The following is a 20,246-nucleotide window of genomic DNA, read 5'->3' as shown; positions in this document are numbered from 1 at the left end:
TAGATAAACCATCTAATTTCATTAGGGACCTATGAGTTGACCCATCTGTAAAACAAGAGGCAGCAGAGTCTATGAGAGAAAGGGCAAGTCTTGGAATCTGGAAAATTTGGATTCAAGTTTTGTCTCTCACACAAATTAACTGTGTAACTTTGAAAACATCACTTGGTCTGTCAGTGATATTCACAACTCTGAACTTGTAGACAGGAGATGCATCAATGGGAAGGAAGGGAGGCTCCCACCCTGGGATCCTCTGATCACAGAACTAAAAGGAACCTTGATGTTGAATCTGATTCCCTCATTTTATAAATAAGGAAACTGAGGCTTTGAGAGGTTATATGATTTGTTCAAAGTCTCAGAACTGGTATGAGGTAGGATATGAAGCCAGGTTGTCCTGTCTTGCTGCTTTTCAAACAATCAAATCACTAGTCTGGACCAATAAATGAAGGAATGAAATATGTAAGTAGATAGACAAAGCATAGTATTTTCATCTTCTTGCTGGGTTGTTTTTTCCTGTTGGTCTGATTTTTCTTGTACAATATAATAAATATGGAAATATATTTAAAAGGATTGCATTTACTTAACCTATATCTGATTGCTTACTATCTTGGGAAGGGGAGAATTAGGGGAGAGAAGGAGAAAAATCTGGAACACAAAGTTTTACAAAAATGAATGTTGAAAACTTTCTTTACATATATTTGGAAAAATAAAATATTATTGAAAACTAAAAAGAAAAGAAAAAATAAGTTAGATGGAAGGACGGACAAATGATGGATAGACCGGCAGATAAACAGGCAAAAAGACTGTATTAGATGGGGATTCAAAGACAAAAAACAAAAGTTTCTGTCCTCAAGCAGTTTACATTCTATTGGAGAAGACAACACATCTATACAAAGGAAAAGTAAATACATATTCCTATTGAATCTCAAGCAGTCACTTTGCTGAAGTAAGAAATCTGGAAAAACCATTCAGCATATTCCAAAGCAGAACTGCCTCCCTGGGGAGGTTTGGAAAGGGGGAATCATGTTGGAAATTCAAATGAGAACACAAGCCAGAAGCACAAAGCCTAAGGAAAACATGTGTCTGTATTATCTGCATCCTGGAGATTAACAGGCAAACTGACCTATCTCAAGACTTCTTGGCAAAAAATGAGAGGTGGACATTTGCAGGCAAACAATATACACAGCTGCAAATTGTTTACAGCAATCCATTCTAAAGCAGGAGGAAACTGTCTAAAGTCACCCACCCATGGTGGTAATGGAATAGGTGGGGTGAGAGAGCTAGTGAAAGAACAGCAAAAAATCATGGTTCTAAATGATACCTCCCCCCAGCCAGTCCAACATTCCCCGTTCCCTGTCTTCTTCCACTTCTAGAATTCTGTGCATCTATAGAATTTACCCCCCTGCACATGACTGCTTTTCCTGTCAGGGCTTCTAAAGAACTAAAACATTCGTTACCGTCTCTCACTTAGAGGTGCTACATTAGGGGATTCAGTTTGGCTAACAAAGAGAAGCAGTTAATCTCCCCTACCAAAGGGATCTCCCCACAACCCAGCACTCTGCCCCAGCTGAGGCTGTTGTAGCTCACAGTGTTAATTTGTCTGCAGAGCTGATTGATGGCAGAGATGAGAGTGAGAATGGGAAATCTCTGACACTGGCCTGGCTCTCAGCACCCACAGAGGTACACTGGCCAACAAAGCACCAACAAGGCTTCTTGTTCATACCTTGCAACCCAACCAATCTTCACTGTTAAGAGAAAATACGGCTTGGAATAAATGAGAGACCACTGTATTTATTGAACATCTAGAAAGTGAATTTAAAAGTTGGGTAAATCCAGACTCAAATCCAGACCTCAAATCCACAGCAAAAGCTGTGTAATCGTAGAAGTTTCTTGCTCTCTCTAGATCTCAACTTTCTCATCTGTAAAAGAGAAATAAAAAGTGTCTAATTGGCAGGATTTAATCCTTAATTAAAGATTTAAAAAGAGTCTAATTGACTCTGACAATGAAGTGAAAGAGTGGATAGAGTATCAGGAAGGACTGATTGCAAATCCAACCTCAGATACTTCTTTCTTATCACTTAAACTGTCTCAGTTTCTTCGTATGTAAAAATGTGTTAGAGAAGTTTTCTAATAAGTAAAGTTTTCTAGTGTCTTAGCAAAAAAAAAAAAAAAAAAAAAAAAAAAAAAAACTAAATCCAAATGGGGTCATTTACTAAGCTGTGTGAGCCTGGGCAAGGAAAATAATAAGCCCTCCAGTATCTTTGCCAAGAAAACCCAAATGGGATTACAAAGAATCAAGACTAATGTATCACAGAATTGTTGTGATGATCAAATAGGATAGTAAACCCAAAATGCTTTTCAAACCTTAAAATATAAAAATGTTATCTATTGTACTGCCTTCCACAATGAGATGCTTTAAAAGATAACTGAAAATTCTCTACATCTTTGTTTTTTTATGCCTCTCATATTAAAGTCAACATCTGACTATACTTTTCTTGATTTAAATACTGATAATTTCCTAAGCATGATTATAGGGTAAGAAAGGGTTTTTTTTAAGTGAGTCACATCAGCACAGCCTACCAACCATTCTTTCAGAATAACTGAGTTTTCTGGATATGACCCAGTTTGTCTCTCTTAGAATTTCATCGTTATCAAATCTCCATTCTACTCCACCTGTGGTTTGTCATGTCACCATTAAAAATCCCCCTTTACATACCCATTGGCCCTGTTCAGATCTGTATAGTCTATTATCTGAGAACTTTTTTTATACTCTTGAAAATTACTAAGAGTTTTTGATTGTGTGAGTTATATCATTGCTACTTACCATGCTGGAAATTAAAGCATCTTAATATTATTGGGAAATTATTTTTGACTTCAAGGACCACACTTTTTTTTGGAAGGAAAAAGGGAGGTAAGTAGGGTTAAGTGACTTTCCAGGGTCACACACAGTTACTAATTGTTAGGTGTATGAAAACAGGTTTGAAATCAGGTCCCCCTGACTACTCCAGAGTTAGTGTTCTACCTGCTGCACCATCTAGCTGTCCCAAGGAATACACTTTTAAGAACCACAGGTGTAAGCCAGTGGTATCAAACCCAAATTCTAGTGCCAAACTTAGAAAGAATAATAGGAAATCATGATCGGTTACAAAGATTTCAGTGACAGATCCAGAAACAACTAGATGGGAAAGGAGGGTAGGAGAAGGTCCAGAGCAGAGAATCACTATTATCTAGAAAATTCAGAGCCCCAATATTAATAAATGGAGCACCTATTGGTTTTTTATACTTCTGGTGTAGACCAAAAACTCCTTTTAAACTATTCTCCTCAGAACACTGCTCAGGAAGAAATTATCTCTTGGTTAATTAGCTAGAAGTAAGAGAGGAATACGCTAAATGGCATACACATTCTGGGGACAATCTCCACCAACCAACATCCTTCACCAAGAATCTTACATCAGTGACACAGAATCCCCCACTTCTGGCCACAGACAAATACGACACACCAGTTAACTCATAGTTCAGGTAAGAAAACTCTGTGCTGGGGAATTTCCCTACTAAAACAGTTTGCATCTGAATGTCCCTAAAGACTTCCAGATATCAGGCATAGATCTTGAATAGAAAAAGTATCTTGTCCAATTACCAGCCCAGATTCAGGCAAGACCTTGCATAAGGTCTCACAAGCAGGATGCTTGGAGGCAGGATTTGAACCAGTTTTTAATCTTAGCACATAAAACAGCTTCCCAGCGCAATTTGAAACAGCTGGATTTCCCACTCATCACAAACACACAATCAGAAGAAAAGGAGCATCTCAGAATGATAACAAAACACCACTTTTCCCCAGCCCCACTCTTACCCAAACAACAGACTAAATTCACTTTATTTCCTAACTCCAAACTTAGGAAGAATAAGAGAAAATTTACAAATTTTGTAACTTATTTATAAATTACAAAGATTTTAGTGACAGATCCAAAATCAATTAGGTGAAGGAGGAGAGGAGGGAGACATGGTCTAGGAGAGAGGATACTGTTATCTAAAAAATTCAGAGCCCCAACATTAGTAGACCCACAAAACGACCTTTCACCAGCAACATGTCTCCACTCCTAAGACCAATGCCGCAAGCAAAGGCGATTCTGCTGGAAGCCATCGTGGGTTCAAGGCTGGCTGCAGTCTCTGTGCTTACAGACGGTCTCTAAGAAGTCTAGCAAACAAAGTTTGGTAACCAGGCAGCAGCATCTGACAGTCAGCCTGGTAAACCTTGCCATGCTGACTGGGCCTGCTGCCCCACACTGCTGTGCTAGTACCCACAAGGTTCTGGGAAAAGCAGCCCTGTACCCCAAGGACTCGTCTCCTAGTCCCTGCTGTGGCGAGGGTGCATGACTGCCAGGACTGGGAGAGATCGTTTGTCTTTGGGTTCGATTTCTTATCTTAAGCAGAAACAGAAACTACAACCTTTCAGTGATTGCCAGTGCAACCAGATTAATTTCTATTGGGACAGTCCCTCATTGCTCCCCAAAGGCTGACATGGCTTAGGCAGGGGTTAGGGAGGAAAGAAACAGAAAGCCTACATCCTATAGGACTATTCTCAGAGTTACAACATGAGGCTAAACAAGGCAGTTTTGCCAATATTGTTTTATTTTCCAAATACATATAAAAATAGTTTTCATTTTTGTAAGACTGAGTCCAAATTTTTCCTCCTTGCCTTACCCTTCTCCAAGACAGCAGCCAATTTAATAAGGGTTATACATGTAAAATACTTTTAAATGTATCACAAGGCAATTTTCTAACAATTATTCAAATACTGAGTTTTTAAAAACTTGTCGTGTTTCCAGCATGGAGGTCAGTAAGTTTTCATCAGAGTGATGCTCATCAGAGTGATGAATAGTTGTGAGGATCAGGGCAACTCATAAAAAACTGAAAGATTCTCATGGAGGTCAAAAAAGTAAGGAAAAAACAAGTACTAATCAGATTTAAGATTAGAGCCCAGGTCTTCAGAAATTCTCTTTCTTTCCAGTCTTAGAAAATGCTTCAAAATGATGGACAAGAACATTTATTCCCTAATAGCTGGAACACAATAGGCACTTAATAAATGCATGCTTGCTGAGTGAAATGAGCAGGACCAGGAGATCATCATATACCTTCAACAACAATACTATATGATGATCAATTCTGATGGCCCTGGCCATCCTCAGCAATGAGATGAACCAAATCAGTTCCAATGGAGCAGGAATGAACTGAACCAGCTATACCCAAGGAAAGAACTCTGATTACATAGAATTCCCAATCCCTCTATTTTTGTCTGCCTGCATTTTTGATTTCCTTCACAGGCTAATTGTACACTATTTCAAATTCTGATTCTTTTTGTACAGCAAAATAACTGTCTGGACATGTATGCTTATATTGTATTTAATTTATACTTTAACATACTTAACATATATTGATCAACCTGCCATCTGGGGGAAGGGATAGGGGCAAGGAGAAGAAAAATTGGAACAAAAGGTTTGGCAATTGTCAATGCTGAAAAGTTACCCATGCATATAACTTGTAAATAAAAAGCTATAAACAAACAAATAAATAAATAAATAAATAAAATTAATGCAGGCTGATTTACCTCAACCACTATAAGTTGCTACTAGTCCAGACTGGATATAAAAGTTTTTATACAGCAGCTCTATGTCATTTTACTGGGTAAATAGCTAGCCATTACTTTAATGCAATAACTGTTCTCGGCCAAATGGACTGAACATAACTATAAATTATTATTAGTGCCCAGCCTTCCCTGGTCTTAGCAACATAAGAATAATAACCACTTGTTTCTGGTTAAGAAAGGTCATAGACAAAAACTGAAAGCTCCATAACATTAATTCTTAAATGTTGCAGCCCAAGGAAGGCCTTAGTTACTGTATATTTCCTAGATCCTACCTTTGCTTCTACTGACCTCTTCCATATTTCCTCTCCTCTCCAAAAACCAAGTGTTCTTGGCTTTTTTTCCTTCCTTTTTTTCTTCTTCCCTCCTTCTTCCTGGCCTCTTCTGTTTCCCTCCCTCCCTCCCTCCTTCCCTCCCTCTCCCTCTCCCTCTCTCTCTCTCTCTCCTTCCCTTCCCCCTCTTACAATGATCTATTTTTTTAACATTCAATAAAAAAAAAAAAGAAAGGTCATACAAGGGCCCACCTCTACCACATATACTCCAGTATCATATCACATAATGATGAATAAATCTCAGGAGAAAAACAATAAACTCCTCTATCCAAACCAGGCCTGGATCAAAAATATGCAGAAGTCTCTGAGCAATAAGAGGGGTCTACTAGGAATATTGGAAGGAATTCTGGTGGATGGCCAAAGACCGCCAGAGCTGACCCACAATGCCCCAGAGATACCCTAAGGCTGGGGTGCTCTTCTGAGGGAGTGTTCCGACAGGGAAGCTGGGGATGGGGAGGTAGGATGAATCTGTCAGCCGCTATCACAGACATTCCAGGGAGCCCTTTAGACTGCAGTACTCGCTCGGGAAGCTGAAACTCTCCAAAGCTCTACAAGATCCCACCGAGCAAGGTCCTGTCCATTCAAGAGTGTGGGAGAGATGGAACCTCACTCTGGTACGTAGTCCTCAACCAGTAATCAAGGTTGGGAAAATGAGAGAACAGAAGATGGCACCAAACACCAGGAAGAAAGCACACCGGATCAAAAGTTGAGAGTAACTGCACAAATACGAGCAGGCTCTCACAGGAAATTAAAGTCTGGCCTCAAAAAACTTCAAGAGTATGGGAAAGAAGCAAGAGATAATAGTAATAATAAAAATAATAATAAATGAGTTCTGAAGGGAAAAATAGCTTTAGGACAAACAGTGGTACTTTTGGCTTTTTTGAAACAAAAAATGAAGAAAGCAAAACTCAATGACTCAGAAACCACATGAAATATTAGAACAAAATCCAAAGATTGAAAAAAATTAAAGAAAATGTAATATATCAATGATCAAAAAAGCACCTTCCTGTTTGAATACTGCCTACTTGTATAAAACCTGTTTGTTAAAAGAAATATCAATCAAGAAGAAGAGTACACATACAGAGGAAGGGATAGGTAAAGTAGGAATCAGAGGGATCTCATTCTTATCTAAAGCACATATATACAGAGTTTGGTATAGAAATACACAGAGAAGCAGGCAGGAGAGGGAGTGGTTGGAAGGGAGGGAACATTAGGGAGGTTAGAATCACAAAACAAAACAAACTTCAACTTCAGAGATCCTAAAGGGAGATTAAAAGGCAACAGGGAAAAATAAAAAAATGAATAATTAGGTTTAGCCAAATGACAAAATTAAAATCCTGAAAAAAATACACTATACAATCTTTTTATGTTTAAAATTTTAACTTTCCAAAAGAACTTTAAAATCTATTGAAAACCATTTCTATTGTCACACCAGGGGTAGAATTTGAGAAAAGTGTGATTTAAAGAATGAGACAGACATGATAGAAACCCTCTCTTTGACCATTCTCAAGTGCCATCTCTGTCCTTGTCAGCCATAATGGGGATGGAGTACAAGGATGGTGAGTCTATGTAATGGGCTCACTGGAATTCTAAGCCTTCAGACAAATAAATGATGGTGGCAGTTTCCTGGCTATAACCAGATGCTTCTATTTCTACAAACAGGAGGTGTGGTAATGCTGTGAACAAAGCACTAGACTTGGACACCTGGGTTTCGGCACCAGCTCTGCCATTATTTTTTCTGTGACCTGTCCCTTCCTCTTTGCCTTGTTTTATTATCTGAAAATGAAGACTAGACAGCTGGAAGGTTTGATTCAGGTCTTACATTCCATTATTATTACATATATATAATTTCCATTGCCAAATGTATTATTATATACATGCCTGGATGATAAAATGACATCCTGGAACAGCTTCTAGGCTTGCCAAAAAGGGGGAGTAAGGTGGGGATTGTAACAAAAAGCAAATCGTTAACATTGTACATACTGGTTAGGAATAAATCTTGCTTGACAAGGAACTGGAAACTGTGTGGATGCCCTGCAGATGGGGAATGGCTGAATAAGTTATGGTATATGAATGTTATGGGACATTGTTGTTCTGTAAGAAACGACCAGCAGGATGATTTCAGAGAAGTCTGGAGAGACACAAACTGATGCTGAGTGAAATGAGCAGAACCAGGAGATCATTGTACACAGCAACAACAAGACTATAGGATGATCGATTCTGATGGATGTGGCTCTTTTCAACAATAAGGTGATTCAGGCCAATTCCAATAGTCTTGTGATGGAGAGAGCCATCTGCTTCCAGGGGGGAAGACTATGGGGATTGAATGTGGATTACAATGTAGTATTTTCACCTTTTTGTTCTTGTTTGTTTGCTTTTTTTCAATTCACATTTCTTTTCCTTTTTTGATCTGATTTTTCTTGTATAGGATCACAAACATGAAAATATGTACAGAAGAACTGCATATATTTAACCAGTGTTGGATTACTTGCTGTCTAGGGGAAGAGGTGAATTTAGGGAAGGAAAAAATTTTGGAAAACAAGATTTTGCAAGAATGAAAATTGAAAAGTATTTTTGTATATATTTTGAAAATAAAAACTATTATTTAAAAAAATAAATCTTGCTTCATACTCAGCATTTAACATAATGCCTAAAACATTGTAGGCATTCAATAAATGTTTATTGATTTATATTTTTTGTCAGGCTAATCTAATCTCCTTTCATAATAACAGTTATAAACCTGCTTGGTCCAGAGAAAGAAGTAACCAGAGACAGAGAAAGAGAAAGAAGTTTTTCTTGGCTTTGGTTCTATGGCAGCTAGTTGGTATGGTGCACAGAGCCCTGGTCCTGGACTAAGGAAGACCTGAGTTCAAATCCAGCCTCAGACACATGACACTAGTTGTGTGATCCTGATTGCCTTGATAACAAAACAAAACAAAAACAAAAACCCACAATGCTGCCAATTCCATTGTGTCCAGGCCACTCATCAATTGGGTAATCTTGGAAAGGCTGCGAAATATAAAATATTTTTCACCTTATCTTGAAAATATGCAACAAAGAATACAAAATTCTATCCAGCAAATGTTTTGAGCTTTCCTCCTTCCAAATATTTTTTCTTCATATCCTTGCTTAAGATTGAAATGCCTTCTCCTTTCCCAAAAATCAAATAAAGTTGGCTGGAATACAGTAGTCAGAAAGATTAACATGAATAAATGATCAGCGGCCTGGACGTAAGTAAAACTGGTTCACTGACGCTTGACATTTTTATCAATGAACAAGAAGAATGAAAAAATTATGCTTGTTCTATTTTGGAATTTTGTAAAGAAAGTGACTAAATTGGCCAAACCTTCTAACCCAGAGATTCCATTACCAGGCATATAGCTCCATGAAGATCAATGACAACAAAAAAGGGCCCATAAATGCCCCAATATTTATAGGAGCATTTTTTGTAATGACAATAAAATAGAAATAAAGTAAATGTTCCTCAATTGGTGAATAGCTAAACTCTTTGAAGTACATGAGTGCAATTAAATATAACTATGGTATGAGAAATAATAAATATGGGAAGTAGCTAAGTAATACAATGGAGTCAGGAGGATCTCAGTTCAAATGGACTCTGACACTTACTAGCTAGGTGACCCTGGACAAGTCATTTAACCCTGATTGCCTCAAAAAAAAAAAAAAAAAAAAAGAAAGAAAAAAAGAAAAGAAAGAAGAAACATAAAGAAACATGGGAAGAATTACATGAACTGATACAAAATGAAGCAAAACAAGAAAAATAAAATACACAACTTCAACAAAACAATGGAAACTGAGTGCTGCAAAATTGTGACAATATTTCAACATTTAACCCCAATAAAGAGGTATAAGGATGTCTTCTTCCATCTCCTTCCTGGTAGAAATGATTGTTAATTATTGATTTGTTAATTCTGCTCAACCCTTTTTTCCCCTCCTTTTCTTATAACTTTTTTGTTATAAGTGATTGTTTTGGCAGGGGGGAATAGGATATGTTGGAAAATGTAGGGTACATGAAGACAAACAATATAAATAAAAAATTCAAGGAAAAATATTTGTTCAGTTTTTAAGTGATAAGGAAAAATGAGTAGAAACAAAATATGCCATTCAGATAGATGGATGGATAGATGCTGTTGTTCAGTTGTATTTGGTTCCTACCTAATAACCTCATTTATGACTCAGAGAGAGACAGGGAGGCAGAGACAAAGAGATGGAGAGATAGCAAAAGAGAGAGACAGAGACAGAGATGAGAGAGAGATGGATACAGAGAGAGAGAGAGAGACAGACAGACAGACAGACAGAGAGGAGAGATGGGGAGAAGAGTTAAAGAAACAGGAGAAAGAGGGAACAGTGAGGGAAGGAACAGAAGAGGGAGGGAAGGGGGGTAGAGGAAAAAGACAGAACCAGAGAGACAGAGAAAGAGAGGAAAGGGGAGGGAGAGAGGAGAGAAGCAGAAAGGGGGGGAGGGAAAACACACTGATGAAAGCTTATTACTAGGCTAACCATAAAGTGTATGCTTAGCATCTGATAAGCATAAAAGTGTAAATTCAAATAAAACAAATGTCTGCCCTTAAGGAGTTTATAACTACCCAAGGAAAGAAAAGGGTAGCTAGTGTGGGAGGGGTAGAGAGCAGATTTTAGGATTTTAAAAGTGGCAGGAATATAACTAAAAGGCCTTTTTCTGGCAAGATAAGGCAAAAGTTCATCCCTAAGGTCCTAGAGTGTAAGGGTACACACATCCCTTGACTATAAAACAGGTTACACATTATGCGAGAATATAAAAGAAAACTGAATTCAGACCAAGGAGGACAGGAATGTAAAGTTTAAAAAGCAAATATGATACTGGACATAAAAATGTAAACATGCAGAAATAAAAGCAGACAAGGAGGTAAATCCCACATCAAGCTCAGCAGTGAATAAGTTTTTATCAGTCGATCTCTACTGAACAAGAGAAAAGAAGCAAAACTTGTGGGGTATTCAGGGGGTGGAAACCACAAAGACGATACAAAGTAAACAGGGTATTGAAAGAAACTCAAGATGAAAAGACCAGAGAAAGACTTGTAAATCACATTTTAAAAATACAGAGGATTTATACATAAAATAACAATGAGTTGCCCTTGAACTAGGATGACAAAAATAGGAAATATCATTAACTAGTTAAGAGATTTATACCTATAGGAAAATCTGCTGACGGTAAATTGAACAAATGGAAGGGCATGAAATGATCTTCGATGAAAATCTTTCAAAGTAAGATAGATGCTTATCTATTAACATGGCTTAAATATAGCCCTGCCTAAAGGTGGAAAGACCGGCAAGATGACTTGGGTCAGGTCCATTCCTATTCTTGGAAATGATACCGTACCATTCATTTACCATCCAAAGAAAATAAAATGTTAGGAATCTAACACCCCTCAATTTACAGATGAGATTTTTCTAGTAAAAAATTTTCTTGGTCAGAAACAAAACTGACAATTCACTTTCTTAATTATTTTGCTATAAATTATTTCTATCATACCTTCAGCACTACCTATATGATTCCTAATGTGGGTGACACCATTGTGTAAGCAAATAAAAAAAATTAGGGCCAAGATAACTATGTTAAATTAACTTTAATGGGCAATTAAATAAAAATTAAAATAATTTAAAAGCAACTTAATGTTTTTTGTGTGTTGTTTTTTTTAAATTTGTTTTTTTGCTGAGGCAGTTGGGGTTAAGTGACTTGCCCAGGATCACACAGCTAGAGGTGTTGTCTGAGGTCAAATTTGAACTCAGGACTGACTTTAGGGCTGGTACTCTATCTACTGTACCACCTAGCTGCCCCTAACTTAATGGTTTTTTTTTTTTATCTTTGAACCAAGTTTTTTTTTTTTTTTAATTTTTATTTAATAGCCTTTTATTTACAGGATATATGCATGGGTAACTTTACAGCATTAACAACTGCCAAACCTCTTGTTCCAATTTTTCACCTCTTACCCCCCACCCCCTCCCCCAGATGGCAGGATAACCAGTAGATGTTAAATATATTAAAATATAAATTAGATACACAATAAGTACACATGACCAAACCATTATTTTGTTGTACAAAAAGAATCAGACTCTGACATATTGTACAATTAGCTTGTGAAGGAAATCAAAAATGCAGGTGGGCATAAATATAGGGATTGGGAATTCAATGTAATGGTTTTTAGTCATTACCCAGAGTTCTTTCTCTGGGCATAGCTGGTTCAGTTCATTACTGCTCCATTGGAAATGATTCGGTTGATCTCATTGCTGAGGATGGCCTGGTCCATCAGAACTGGTCATCATATAGTATTGTTGTTGAAGTATATAATGATCTCCTGGTCCTGCTCATTGCACTCAGCATCAGTTCGTGTATAACTTAATGGTTTTTAAAAAAGAGAAATATAACGTATATATAACATAAATATAACATATATTGTATTTAACATATATTTTAACATATTTAACATGTATTAGTCTACCTGCCATCTGGAGGAGGGGGTAGGGGGAAGGAGGGGAAAAATTGGAAAAAAAGGTTTTGCAAGGGTCATTGCTGAAAAAATTACCCATGCATATATCTTGTAAATAAAAAAAGAAATATAGGGGTAGCTAATGACCGCATGACACCTTTTCAAATATTACAAGAAAGCTATGTTTACTCCTTTAAATCACATCTCTCCATCCAGTCTTACCTATTTCCAATTCTTTCAAATGATTTTTGGGGGGAGACATGGTTCAGGAACCATCAGTAAGCCTAATCTCTGCCAGCTTGATCAGCTTTAACCCTAATACAGTTTAGAATTCCCAAACTCTAGCAATCTACCAGTCTCAGCCTCCCCTAATAATAGGACTCACAGATATATTGCCACCATGACTGAATGAGATGGGGATTTTAAAGATTTTTAAGTAAATGTACTATGCCCAACTTACAGGACATAAGTCAGAATGGTATCTCAAAAAGTTTTAGTCCTGGAGTTTTTAGCCTGGCATCTATAAAATTAAAAAAAAATTGACAATTCTATGTCAATATAATTGGTTTCCTTTGGAACTTATGCTCTGTATTTCATTTCATGTAATTTAAAACATTATTCTGAGAAGGGACTTCACCAGATTGCCAAAGATCCCCACAGAAAAAGCTTAGAAACCTTCCTCTGCTCCAATCCCCTAAATTTACAGAGAAGAAAATTTGAGGACAAAAAAAGCATAGGGGATTCAATCTAAGGTGTATTTATCTGGTAACTTTAAAAAAAGAATGGAATCAGAAAACGAACTGTAAAAGTCCTTTCCAATTAGGAGCAGGGAGCAGGTAGAAGAAAATGGCAAAAGGGCTCCCCCATGATGTATAGACGATTTGTGAAAATGGCATTTTCATCTTAGCCAAGATCACAGCTGCAATGGAAAATAAACATCATCTCTTCTCATAGAGGAAATGCCATAGTCTAAGTGGGCACTGATGAATTTTAAGAGATATAACCTGCAGCCTAAATTAGACAAAGGTACTTGCCATTCATACTAGGCAAGGAGAACTTCCTGAGTCACTCATTCTAGGAAGGATTGCCAAATGGTAAAGATTGTCGACTATTCTCACAGAATCATAGAGTATCATGGCTGGAAGGAATGTCAAAGAATAGGTGCTGCACTGGAGAGCACACCAGGCCCAAAGTCAGAAAACTTAAGTTAAAATCATTTCTCAAACACTTACTGGCTGAACATTTAATCTCACCTTAGTTTTCTCATCTGTAAAATGGGAATAATAGCACCTACCTATCCAATATTGTCCTCAGAATCAAATGAGAAAATAATTATAAAATGCATAGCACAATGCATTATACATACATATATATATATATATATATATATATATATATATATATATATATATATATATATATCTTGGCCATTGGATAGAATACCTGGTCTAGAGTCAGGAAGATTCAACTTTCTAAGTTAAAATCTGGCCCCAGATCCTTATTAGCTCTGTGCAAGTCACCCCTATTTGTCTTGGTTTTTTTGATCTGTAAAATGCATTAGAAAAGGAACAATATCTTTGCCAAGAAAATCCCAAATGGGGCCACAAAGAATTAGAAACAAATGAAAATGACTAGACAACCACTATTATTATTCATTATTATTAGCCTGTACTTGAACATAAACTCTGCTAAAACACTCCTGAGCGGTCATTTGATCTCTACTCGAATGCCTCCTGAGACCATCCAATCCAATTCCCAATGACAATAACTGCAGTATTCCCTTACCAAGAGACGAGCTCTGACTCTACAAGCTCTGTGTATTGTTCTTTCTTTCAGACCTCCTGAACTCCAAATCTAGACCCTCTTCAAAATACATGCCGATAGCAATAACAGTCCCTTGTCCCTACCCAAGTCTTCTCATGGTGAAAAATTCTTAATTCTTCAGCTGATCTTTGTATAGTCTGGTCTCAAGTTCTTTCAGCAGTCTTCACCAGGACCCTCTGAGTCCAGTCTAATGTTTGTTAATGTCTTACTTAAAATACTGAGCCCCAAACACCAATGGGGAGTGACCTGCAGGTCAGCAGGGCCTCCTTCATTCAAGTCCTGTTCTCTCTTAATGAAGTCTAACATGAGAACGGGAAAATCAGAAGAGCAGAATTTAATAATAACTTTTTATTTTCAAAATACATGCAAAGAGAGTTTCAACATTCACCCTTGCAAAAGCTCATGTTCCAAATTTTTTCCATCCCTTCTCCTCACACTTCTCTTAGACAGCAAGTAATCCCATATAGGTTAAAAATTCTTCTAAACATATTTCCATATTTATCAAGCTGCACATGAAAAATCAGATCAAAAGGGGGGAAAATGAGAAAGAAAAAAAAAGGAAGCAAACCACAACAACAAAAAAAAGGTGAATATACTATGTTGTGATCCACATTCAGTACCCACAGTAAGGGTGGAATTTAAGAGGAGAAAATCTGCATTTCATATTTCAAAGTCTCTCCTCAGGAGAGTTGTGAAACAAAACAGGGAAGCAAAGTCAGAAAAGCTGATTGGTGAAAAAGGATCTCACTTCTTAAGGATTTTAACAAGGAGCATTTACTAGAGGTGTTTACTACTAGGAACAGAAAAGGTCAATGTCCCCAGTGATTCAAATGGAGTTTCCTGCTACACCGTGTTTACGATCCAGCTGGGTCTGAGCCTAAGAAAATCTGTTTCTCTGAATATGCTAAAAATTGACTGCTGGTCGGCCAGGTACAGAACAGAAATAAAAGTGGATCCCTAATGCTGACTTAACCCAAAGGACTGGGACAAAGGCGGGGTAGAACAGAAAGAAAACTGGATTTAGTCCAAATCCTGGGTTTCTTAATAACTTTGTGGCTTTAGCCAACTTTCTTCAACTCTATGGGAGTCCTCTTTAAAATGAGGAGGTTGCAATGACCAATTACAATTCCAAATTATTCATGATGAACCTCCAAACAGAAAAAAGACAGACTTGGTACAGATCAAAGCATATTTTCTTTTCTTCTTTCTCTTACTTCCTTTCTTTCTTACTCAACTAATGTGGAAATTTGTTTTGTATAACTATACATATTTATAATGTGCTCTGTTCTTCCTGAAGTATAATTTACAACTGAAAATAGAATAAAACTGAATTTAAGAAAAAATAAAATAAATGGGATAGTAGATTAAAAAAATCTTTAAGATCCTTCCATCTTCAGATATCAAGATCTATTGTTGTGCCACAGTTCCCTTTTATTGTCATGACTCAGTTTCCCTAATTGTCCTGCCTCAATTTCCCTGAATTGTCCTGCCTCAGATCTTTGAATTGTTCTGTTTCAATCCCTCTGGTTGCAACACCCCTCCTGATCATTAGGACTGATATAACTTAGAGCTAGTTACTCTAAGGTTATAAATTGTAAATGTGTAAACTCAAAATAAGGGGGAGTTCAGACTTCCTGGCTCCTAACTCCTCCTAAGTCATCAAGAATTTATGGTCCTCACCCCCTACCCTGTCAGAACCAGATTGATAGTCTGTTCCCACCTTCAGTGCTCTGACTCCACTCCTGCCTCAGTCTACCACGGTGGCTTGGAGCCACATGTGTATGTATGTGTGTGTGTGTGTGTATATATATATATATATATATATATATATATTTATTTCATGGGAAACACACATTAACTGCTGGACTCTTGGAGATGATAGTCTTATTCAGTCCTGGATCCATTTGGTCCCAGCACAATCTCTCCCTTTCACATAAAATATTAAAAAATCTCTAATCTCTATCTTGCCTCAGTTTCTCCAGCATTGCACTATCAGGCAGGATGTTCCAAAACATTCCTGGGATTTTAAAACTGAAAAGGTAGGATTTCAATCCAGAGTGAATATTTCATTTGTTTATTTATTTACTATTTTCCCAGTTATGTCCTAAAGAGTTTTTTTTAAGATTTCTGAGTTTTAGGTTCTCTCCCTTATCCCCATCCGCAATTAAGAAACCACATGTGAAATTATACAAAACATTTCTATAAAAATCAAGTTGCAAAAAAAAAAAAACAAAAAAAAAAAACATCGATCTCTCCAGCTCTAACGAAAATAAAAACCCTCAAGAAAAATTAAGTTAAAAATAAAGAGAGAGAGGAGAGAGAGAAGAGAAAGAGAAGAGAGAGAGGGAGGGAGGGAGGGGGAGAGAGAGAGAGAGAGAGAGAGAGAGAGAGAGAGAGAGAGAGAGAGAGAGAATGAGAATACTTCAATCTGTATTGACATAATCAATTCCTCCTGTAGATATGGACAGAATTTTTCATCCTAAATCCTTCATTGTAGGTGTTGATGACTGTACTACTGAGAATAAAAAAAGTCATTTACAACTTGTCATCCAGAACATTGTTGTTACTTTGTATACAGTATATTTCACTTTGTTCATGGAGGACTTTCTGGGATTTTTTTCCCCTGAGAACATCCTGCTTATCATTTTCCAGAGAAAAATAATATTCCATCAGAGAAAATTGCTTCAATTTTTTTTACAATTGCTATTGCTAATTTTATTCCCCCCCCCCCATTTATTCTCTTTCCTTTCACCCTATCCTTTCTCAAAAGTGTTTTGCTACTGACCACAAATAAGTATGTTATTTGCTATTTGAGTCAATTCATTCACTTACCCTCTCCTAAAATCTTTTTCTTGTCTCTCTTTTTTTTTTTAATGGCAGATAATGTGCACCATTCTACCTCTCCCTTTCCCTTTCTCCCAGTGCATTCCTCCCACCCCTTAATTTCATCAATTTTTTTTTTAAAAAAGATATTATCCCATGGTGAATAGTTTAAAATAAAATAGTTTATTTTCTTCCTCTGTCATCCATAGGTGTGTGTTGTTTCCTTGTCAATTAATTAATACAAAACATTGCATTAAACACCTACAACATATTTGTCAGATACTGAGCTGGGCACTGGAGATTCAAAGACAAAAAATGAAGATACACAGCTCCAGAGGGTAGCATTCAGATTTTTCCCAAATTAAACGGAGATGGAAGTTAGGTGCAGCAGGTGGGAAGAGGGAAAATATATTTCTGCTCGCTAAACCTCTCTGTCTCTGTGCCATCAGAGAATAGCTCTGCTGGACCTCGTATCCCTAGAGGTCCAAATAGGTAATCAATGCTTTGAATAAGGGAAGGGAAGGGAAGAGAATATAGCACCTACTATGTGCCAGGCACTATGCTAAGCACCTACAAATATTGCCTCATTTGAATTCCTTTCTTTTCTCAAGTCTAGCTCTTCCTCTTGGAAGCACTCCCTCATTACTTCAGATAGTTGCCATTTTTCCTTTCTTAGTTATCTGTATTATTAGCATCTGAGACCCTGCTCCTCACGGAGGTAAGCTCTTCAAGGGCAAGGATTTGGGGGTTTTAGGGGAGAGGTTTTGGTCTTTGCATACCTACCCCTAGTACAGTGTCTTGGTAAATGGAAACTGCTTAAAAACATTTTCTTTTTTTTTTTTTTCCTTTTTTTATTATAGTAACTTTTTATTGACAGAATCCATGCCTGGGTAATTTTTTTTTTTACAACATTATCCCTTGTACTCACTTCTGTTCCGATTTTTCCCTCCCACCCTCCACCCCCTCCCCTAGATGGCAAGCAGTCCTATATATGTTGAATATGTCCTAGTATATCCTAGATACAATGTATGTGTGCAGATCCAAACAGTTTTCTTGTTGCACAGGGAGAATTGGATTCAGAAGGTAGAAATAACCCAGGAAGAAAAACAAAAATGCAAACAGTTTACATTCATTTCCCAGTGTTTTTTTTTCTTTGGGTGTAGCTGCTTCTGTCCATCATTGATCAATTGAAACTGAATTAGGTCTCTTTGTCAAAGAAATCCGCTTCCATCAAATTACATCTTCATACAGTATCGTTGTTGACGTATATAATGATCTCTTGGTTCTGCTCATTTCACTTAGCATCAGTTCATGTAATTCTCTCCAAGCTTCTCTGTATTCATCTTGCTGGTCATTTCTTACAGAGCAATAATATTCCATAACATTCATATATCACAATTTACCCAACCATTCTCCAATTGATGGGCAGCCACTCAGTTTCCAGCTTCTAGCCTTAAAAACATTTTCAAATGACGTCTTGTATTTCCTCATTTCCTACTGACTTGGACTTAGCTGATTTTCCTACTTGCCTACTTGTTGCTCAGAACACAGGAATAACAATTACAAGAGCAGACATTTAGGTAGTACTTTTAAAGTCTGCAAAGTGCCTTATATGTATATTCCCATTTGACCCTCACCCTAAGGCAATGAGACTAATTACATAGGACTAACTAACTACTAGGAGGGGGATCAGATGTTCCAGCACACCTTGGGGCACAGAGTGGTGGAATCAGGAAGACAGGAGCTTAACTCCTACTTCAGATGCTAGCTATGTGATCCTAGGCAAGCCACTTAACCTCTGTTTCCTCACCTGTGTAAAGGGGATAAAAATTGCACTTCCCTTCCAGAGCTGTTGTGAGGTTCAAAAATATCTAACATTTAGCACAGTCCACAGCACATAGTAGGGGCTTAATGAATGCTGGCTACCTTCCCTTCCCTTCCCTTGGGGGGACCAAATGCATGCTGGCTTCCCAGATAAGGAAGTAAATAATAAATGTGATATTACTAGCGCAGTTAAAAGATGAGAAAATGAAGTATCAAGGGGAGAAGGAAAGGGTTACAGTGTGGTAACCCGATCTCTCTGGAACTGAAAGCTTATGTCCACCACCCACCTATAAAGTACAATGGCAACAGGAACAAATGGATTTCAGAAGACAAAGGTCTTAGCCCTGCTTATCCATCAATCCATCCACAGCTATTTTAACAAGGTCCTACTGTGTTGGGCTCCAGGCAACAGAACCTTATTCCATTTATATTAATTTTATGGAAGGACTGCTGCTTAATTTCGGGACACTAATGCATAGGATAGGTGCTTGATGCATTTTTATAAATGAATGTATACATGACATCCACTCCACTATTGATTAATCTGCCCACACATTTTATTTGGGAGATACAGACAAGCCCTTCTTTGAGTAAAGGTAAGACAAAATGCTAGCCAGGTGTTCAGATCAAAGGATCTCAGAGCTGAAGAATACCTTGTCTCCTGCCCCAAACAGCTTGATGGAAAGCAGAAAGTGATTTATCCTTATATGGGAAATGTGCTCTAGTCTTAATGTCCTCAATAATAAACCTATCACTTTAAATTTGGAGACCATGGAAATCCACATGTACTGGAGCCAACCCAGCAGCCCTTTGCCTGTGGAACTGACAGCACCGGGAAATGAATGAGCATACTTACCAGACAGGGGGTCTTTGCCAATCATCAAAACATTGGGTAAGTTCATTACAATCAGCTGCTGGAGGACTTCCTGAAAAAAAGAGGGGGGGGGGGACAGAAAGCAAAGTTTAGAGAGATTTTATTTCATGTACAACGAAGCAGTTCAGGATGGAAGACCACCTAAAATAGGTCATGTGGGGCAAGTCCCAAATGAGAAACATTGCAAATTGTTAAGTTCAAAGAGCACCGACTTCTCTAGAATGCATATAAATCACAGCTAATCTATTCCCTATCTTAAGTACTATGCTTGGGGAAATTGGATACATTCTGAACCCTTATTATGAGTACCCTTGGAAGGAGGTCCTGGTACTGTCTAGCAGTAATTTCTTTTAAGTACTTTTTTAAGTACTATTTTTCAAATATTTTAATATTTTATTTTTCCCATTACATGTAAAAAAATTTTAACAATTGTTTTTTTAAAATTT

The 20,246-nt window shown here is 37.4% G+C and overlaps 1 protein-coding gene across 1 annotated transcript in view; it reads right to left on the bottom strand.

Annotated features, from left to right (window-relative positions):
- The window catches only part of CCDC88C (coiled-coil domain containing 88C), a 229,549-nt gene that overhangs the window by 109,616 nt on the left and 99,687 nt on the right, over positions 1–20,246 (bottom strand). Inside the window, exon 4 of the mRNA XM_031952347.1 lies at positions 19,783–19,852. Within this exon, the coding sequence (XP_031808207.1) occupies positions 19,783–19,852 (70 nt within the window). The remainder of the gene's footprint in view (positions 1–19,782; positions 19,853–20,246) is intronic.

The sequence above is a fragment of the Sarcophilus harrisii genome, chromosome 2, assembly GCF_902635505.1.
Source record: "Sarcophilus harrisii chromosome 2, mSarHar1.11, whole genome shotgun sequence".
Lineage (NCBI taxonomy): Eukaryota > Metazoa > Chordata > Mammalia > Dasyuromorphia > Dasyuridae > Sarcophilus > Sarcophilus harrisii.
Note: the sequence above shows the minus strand (reverse complement) of the source record. Positions and strands in the feature narration are given on the sequence as shown.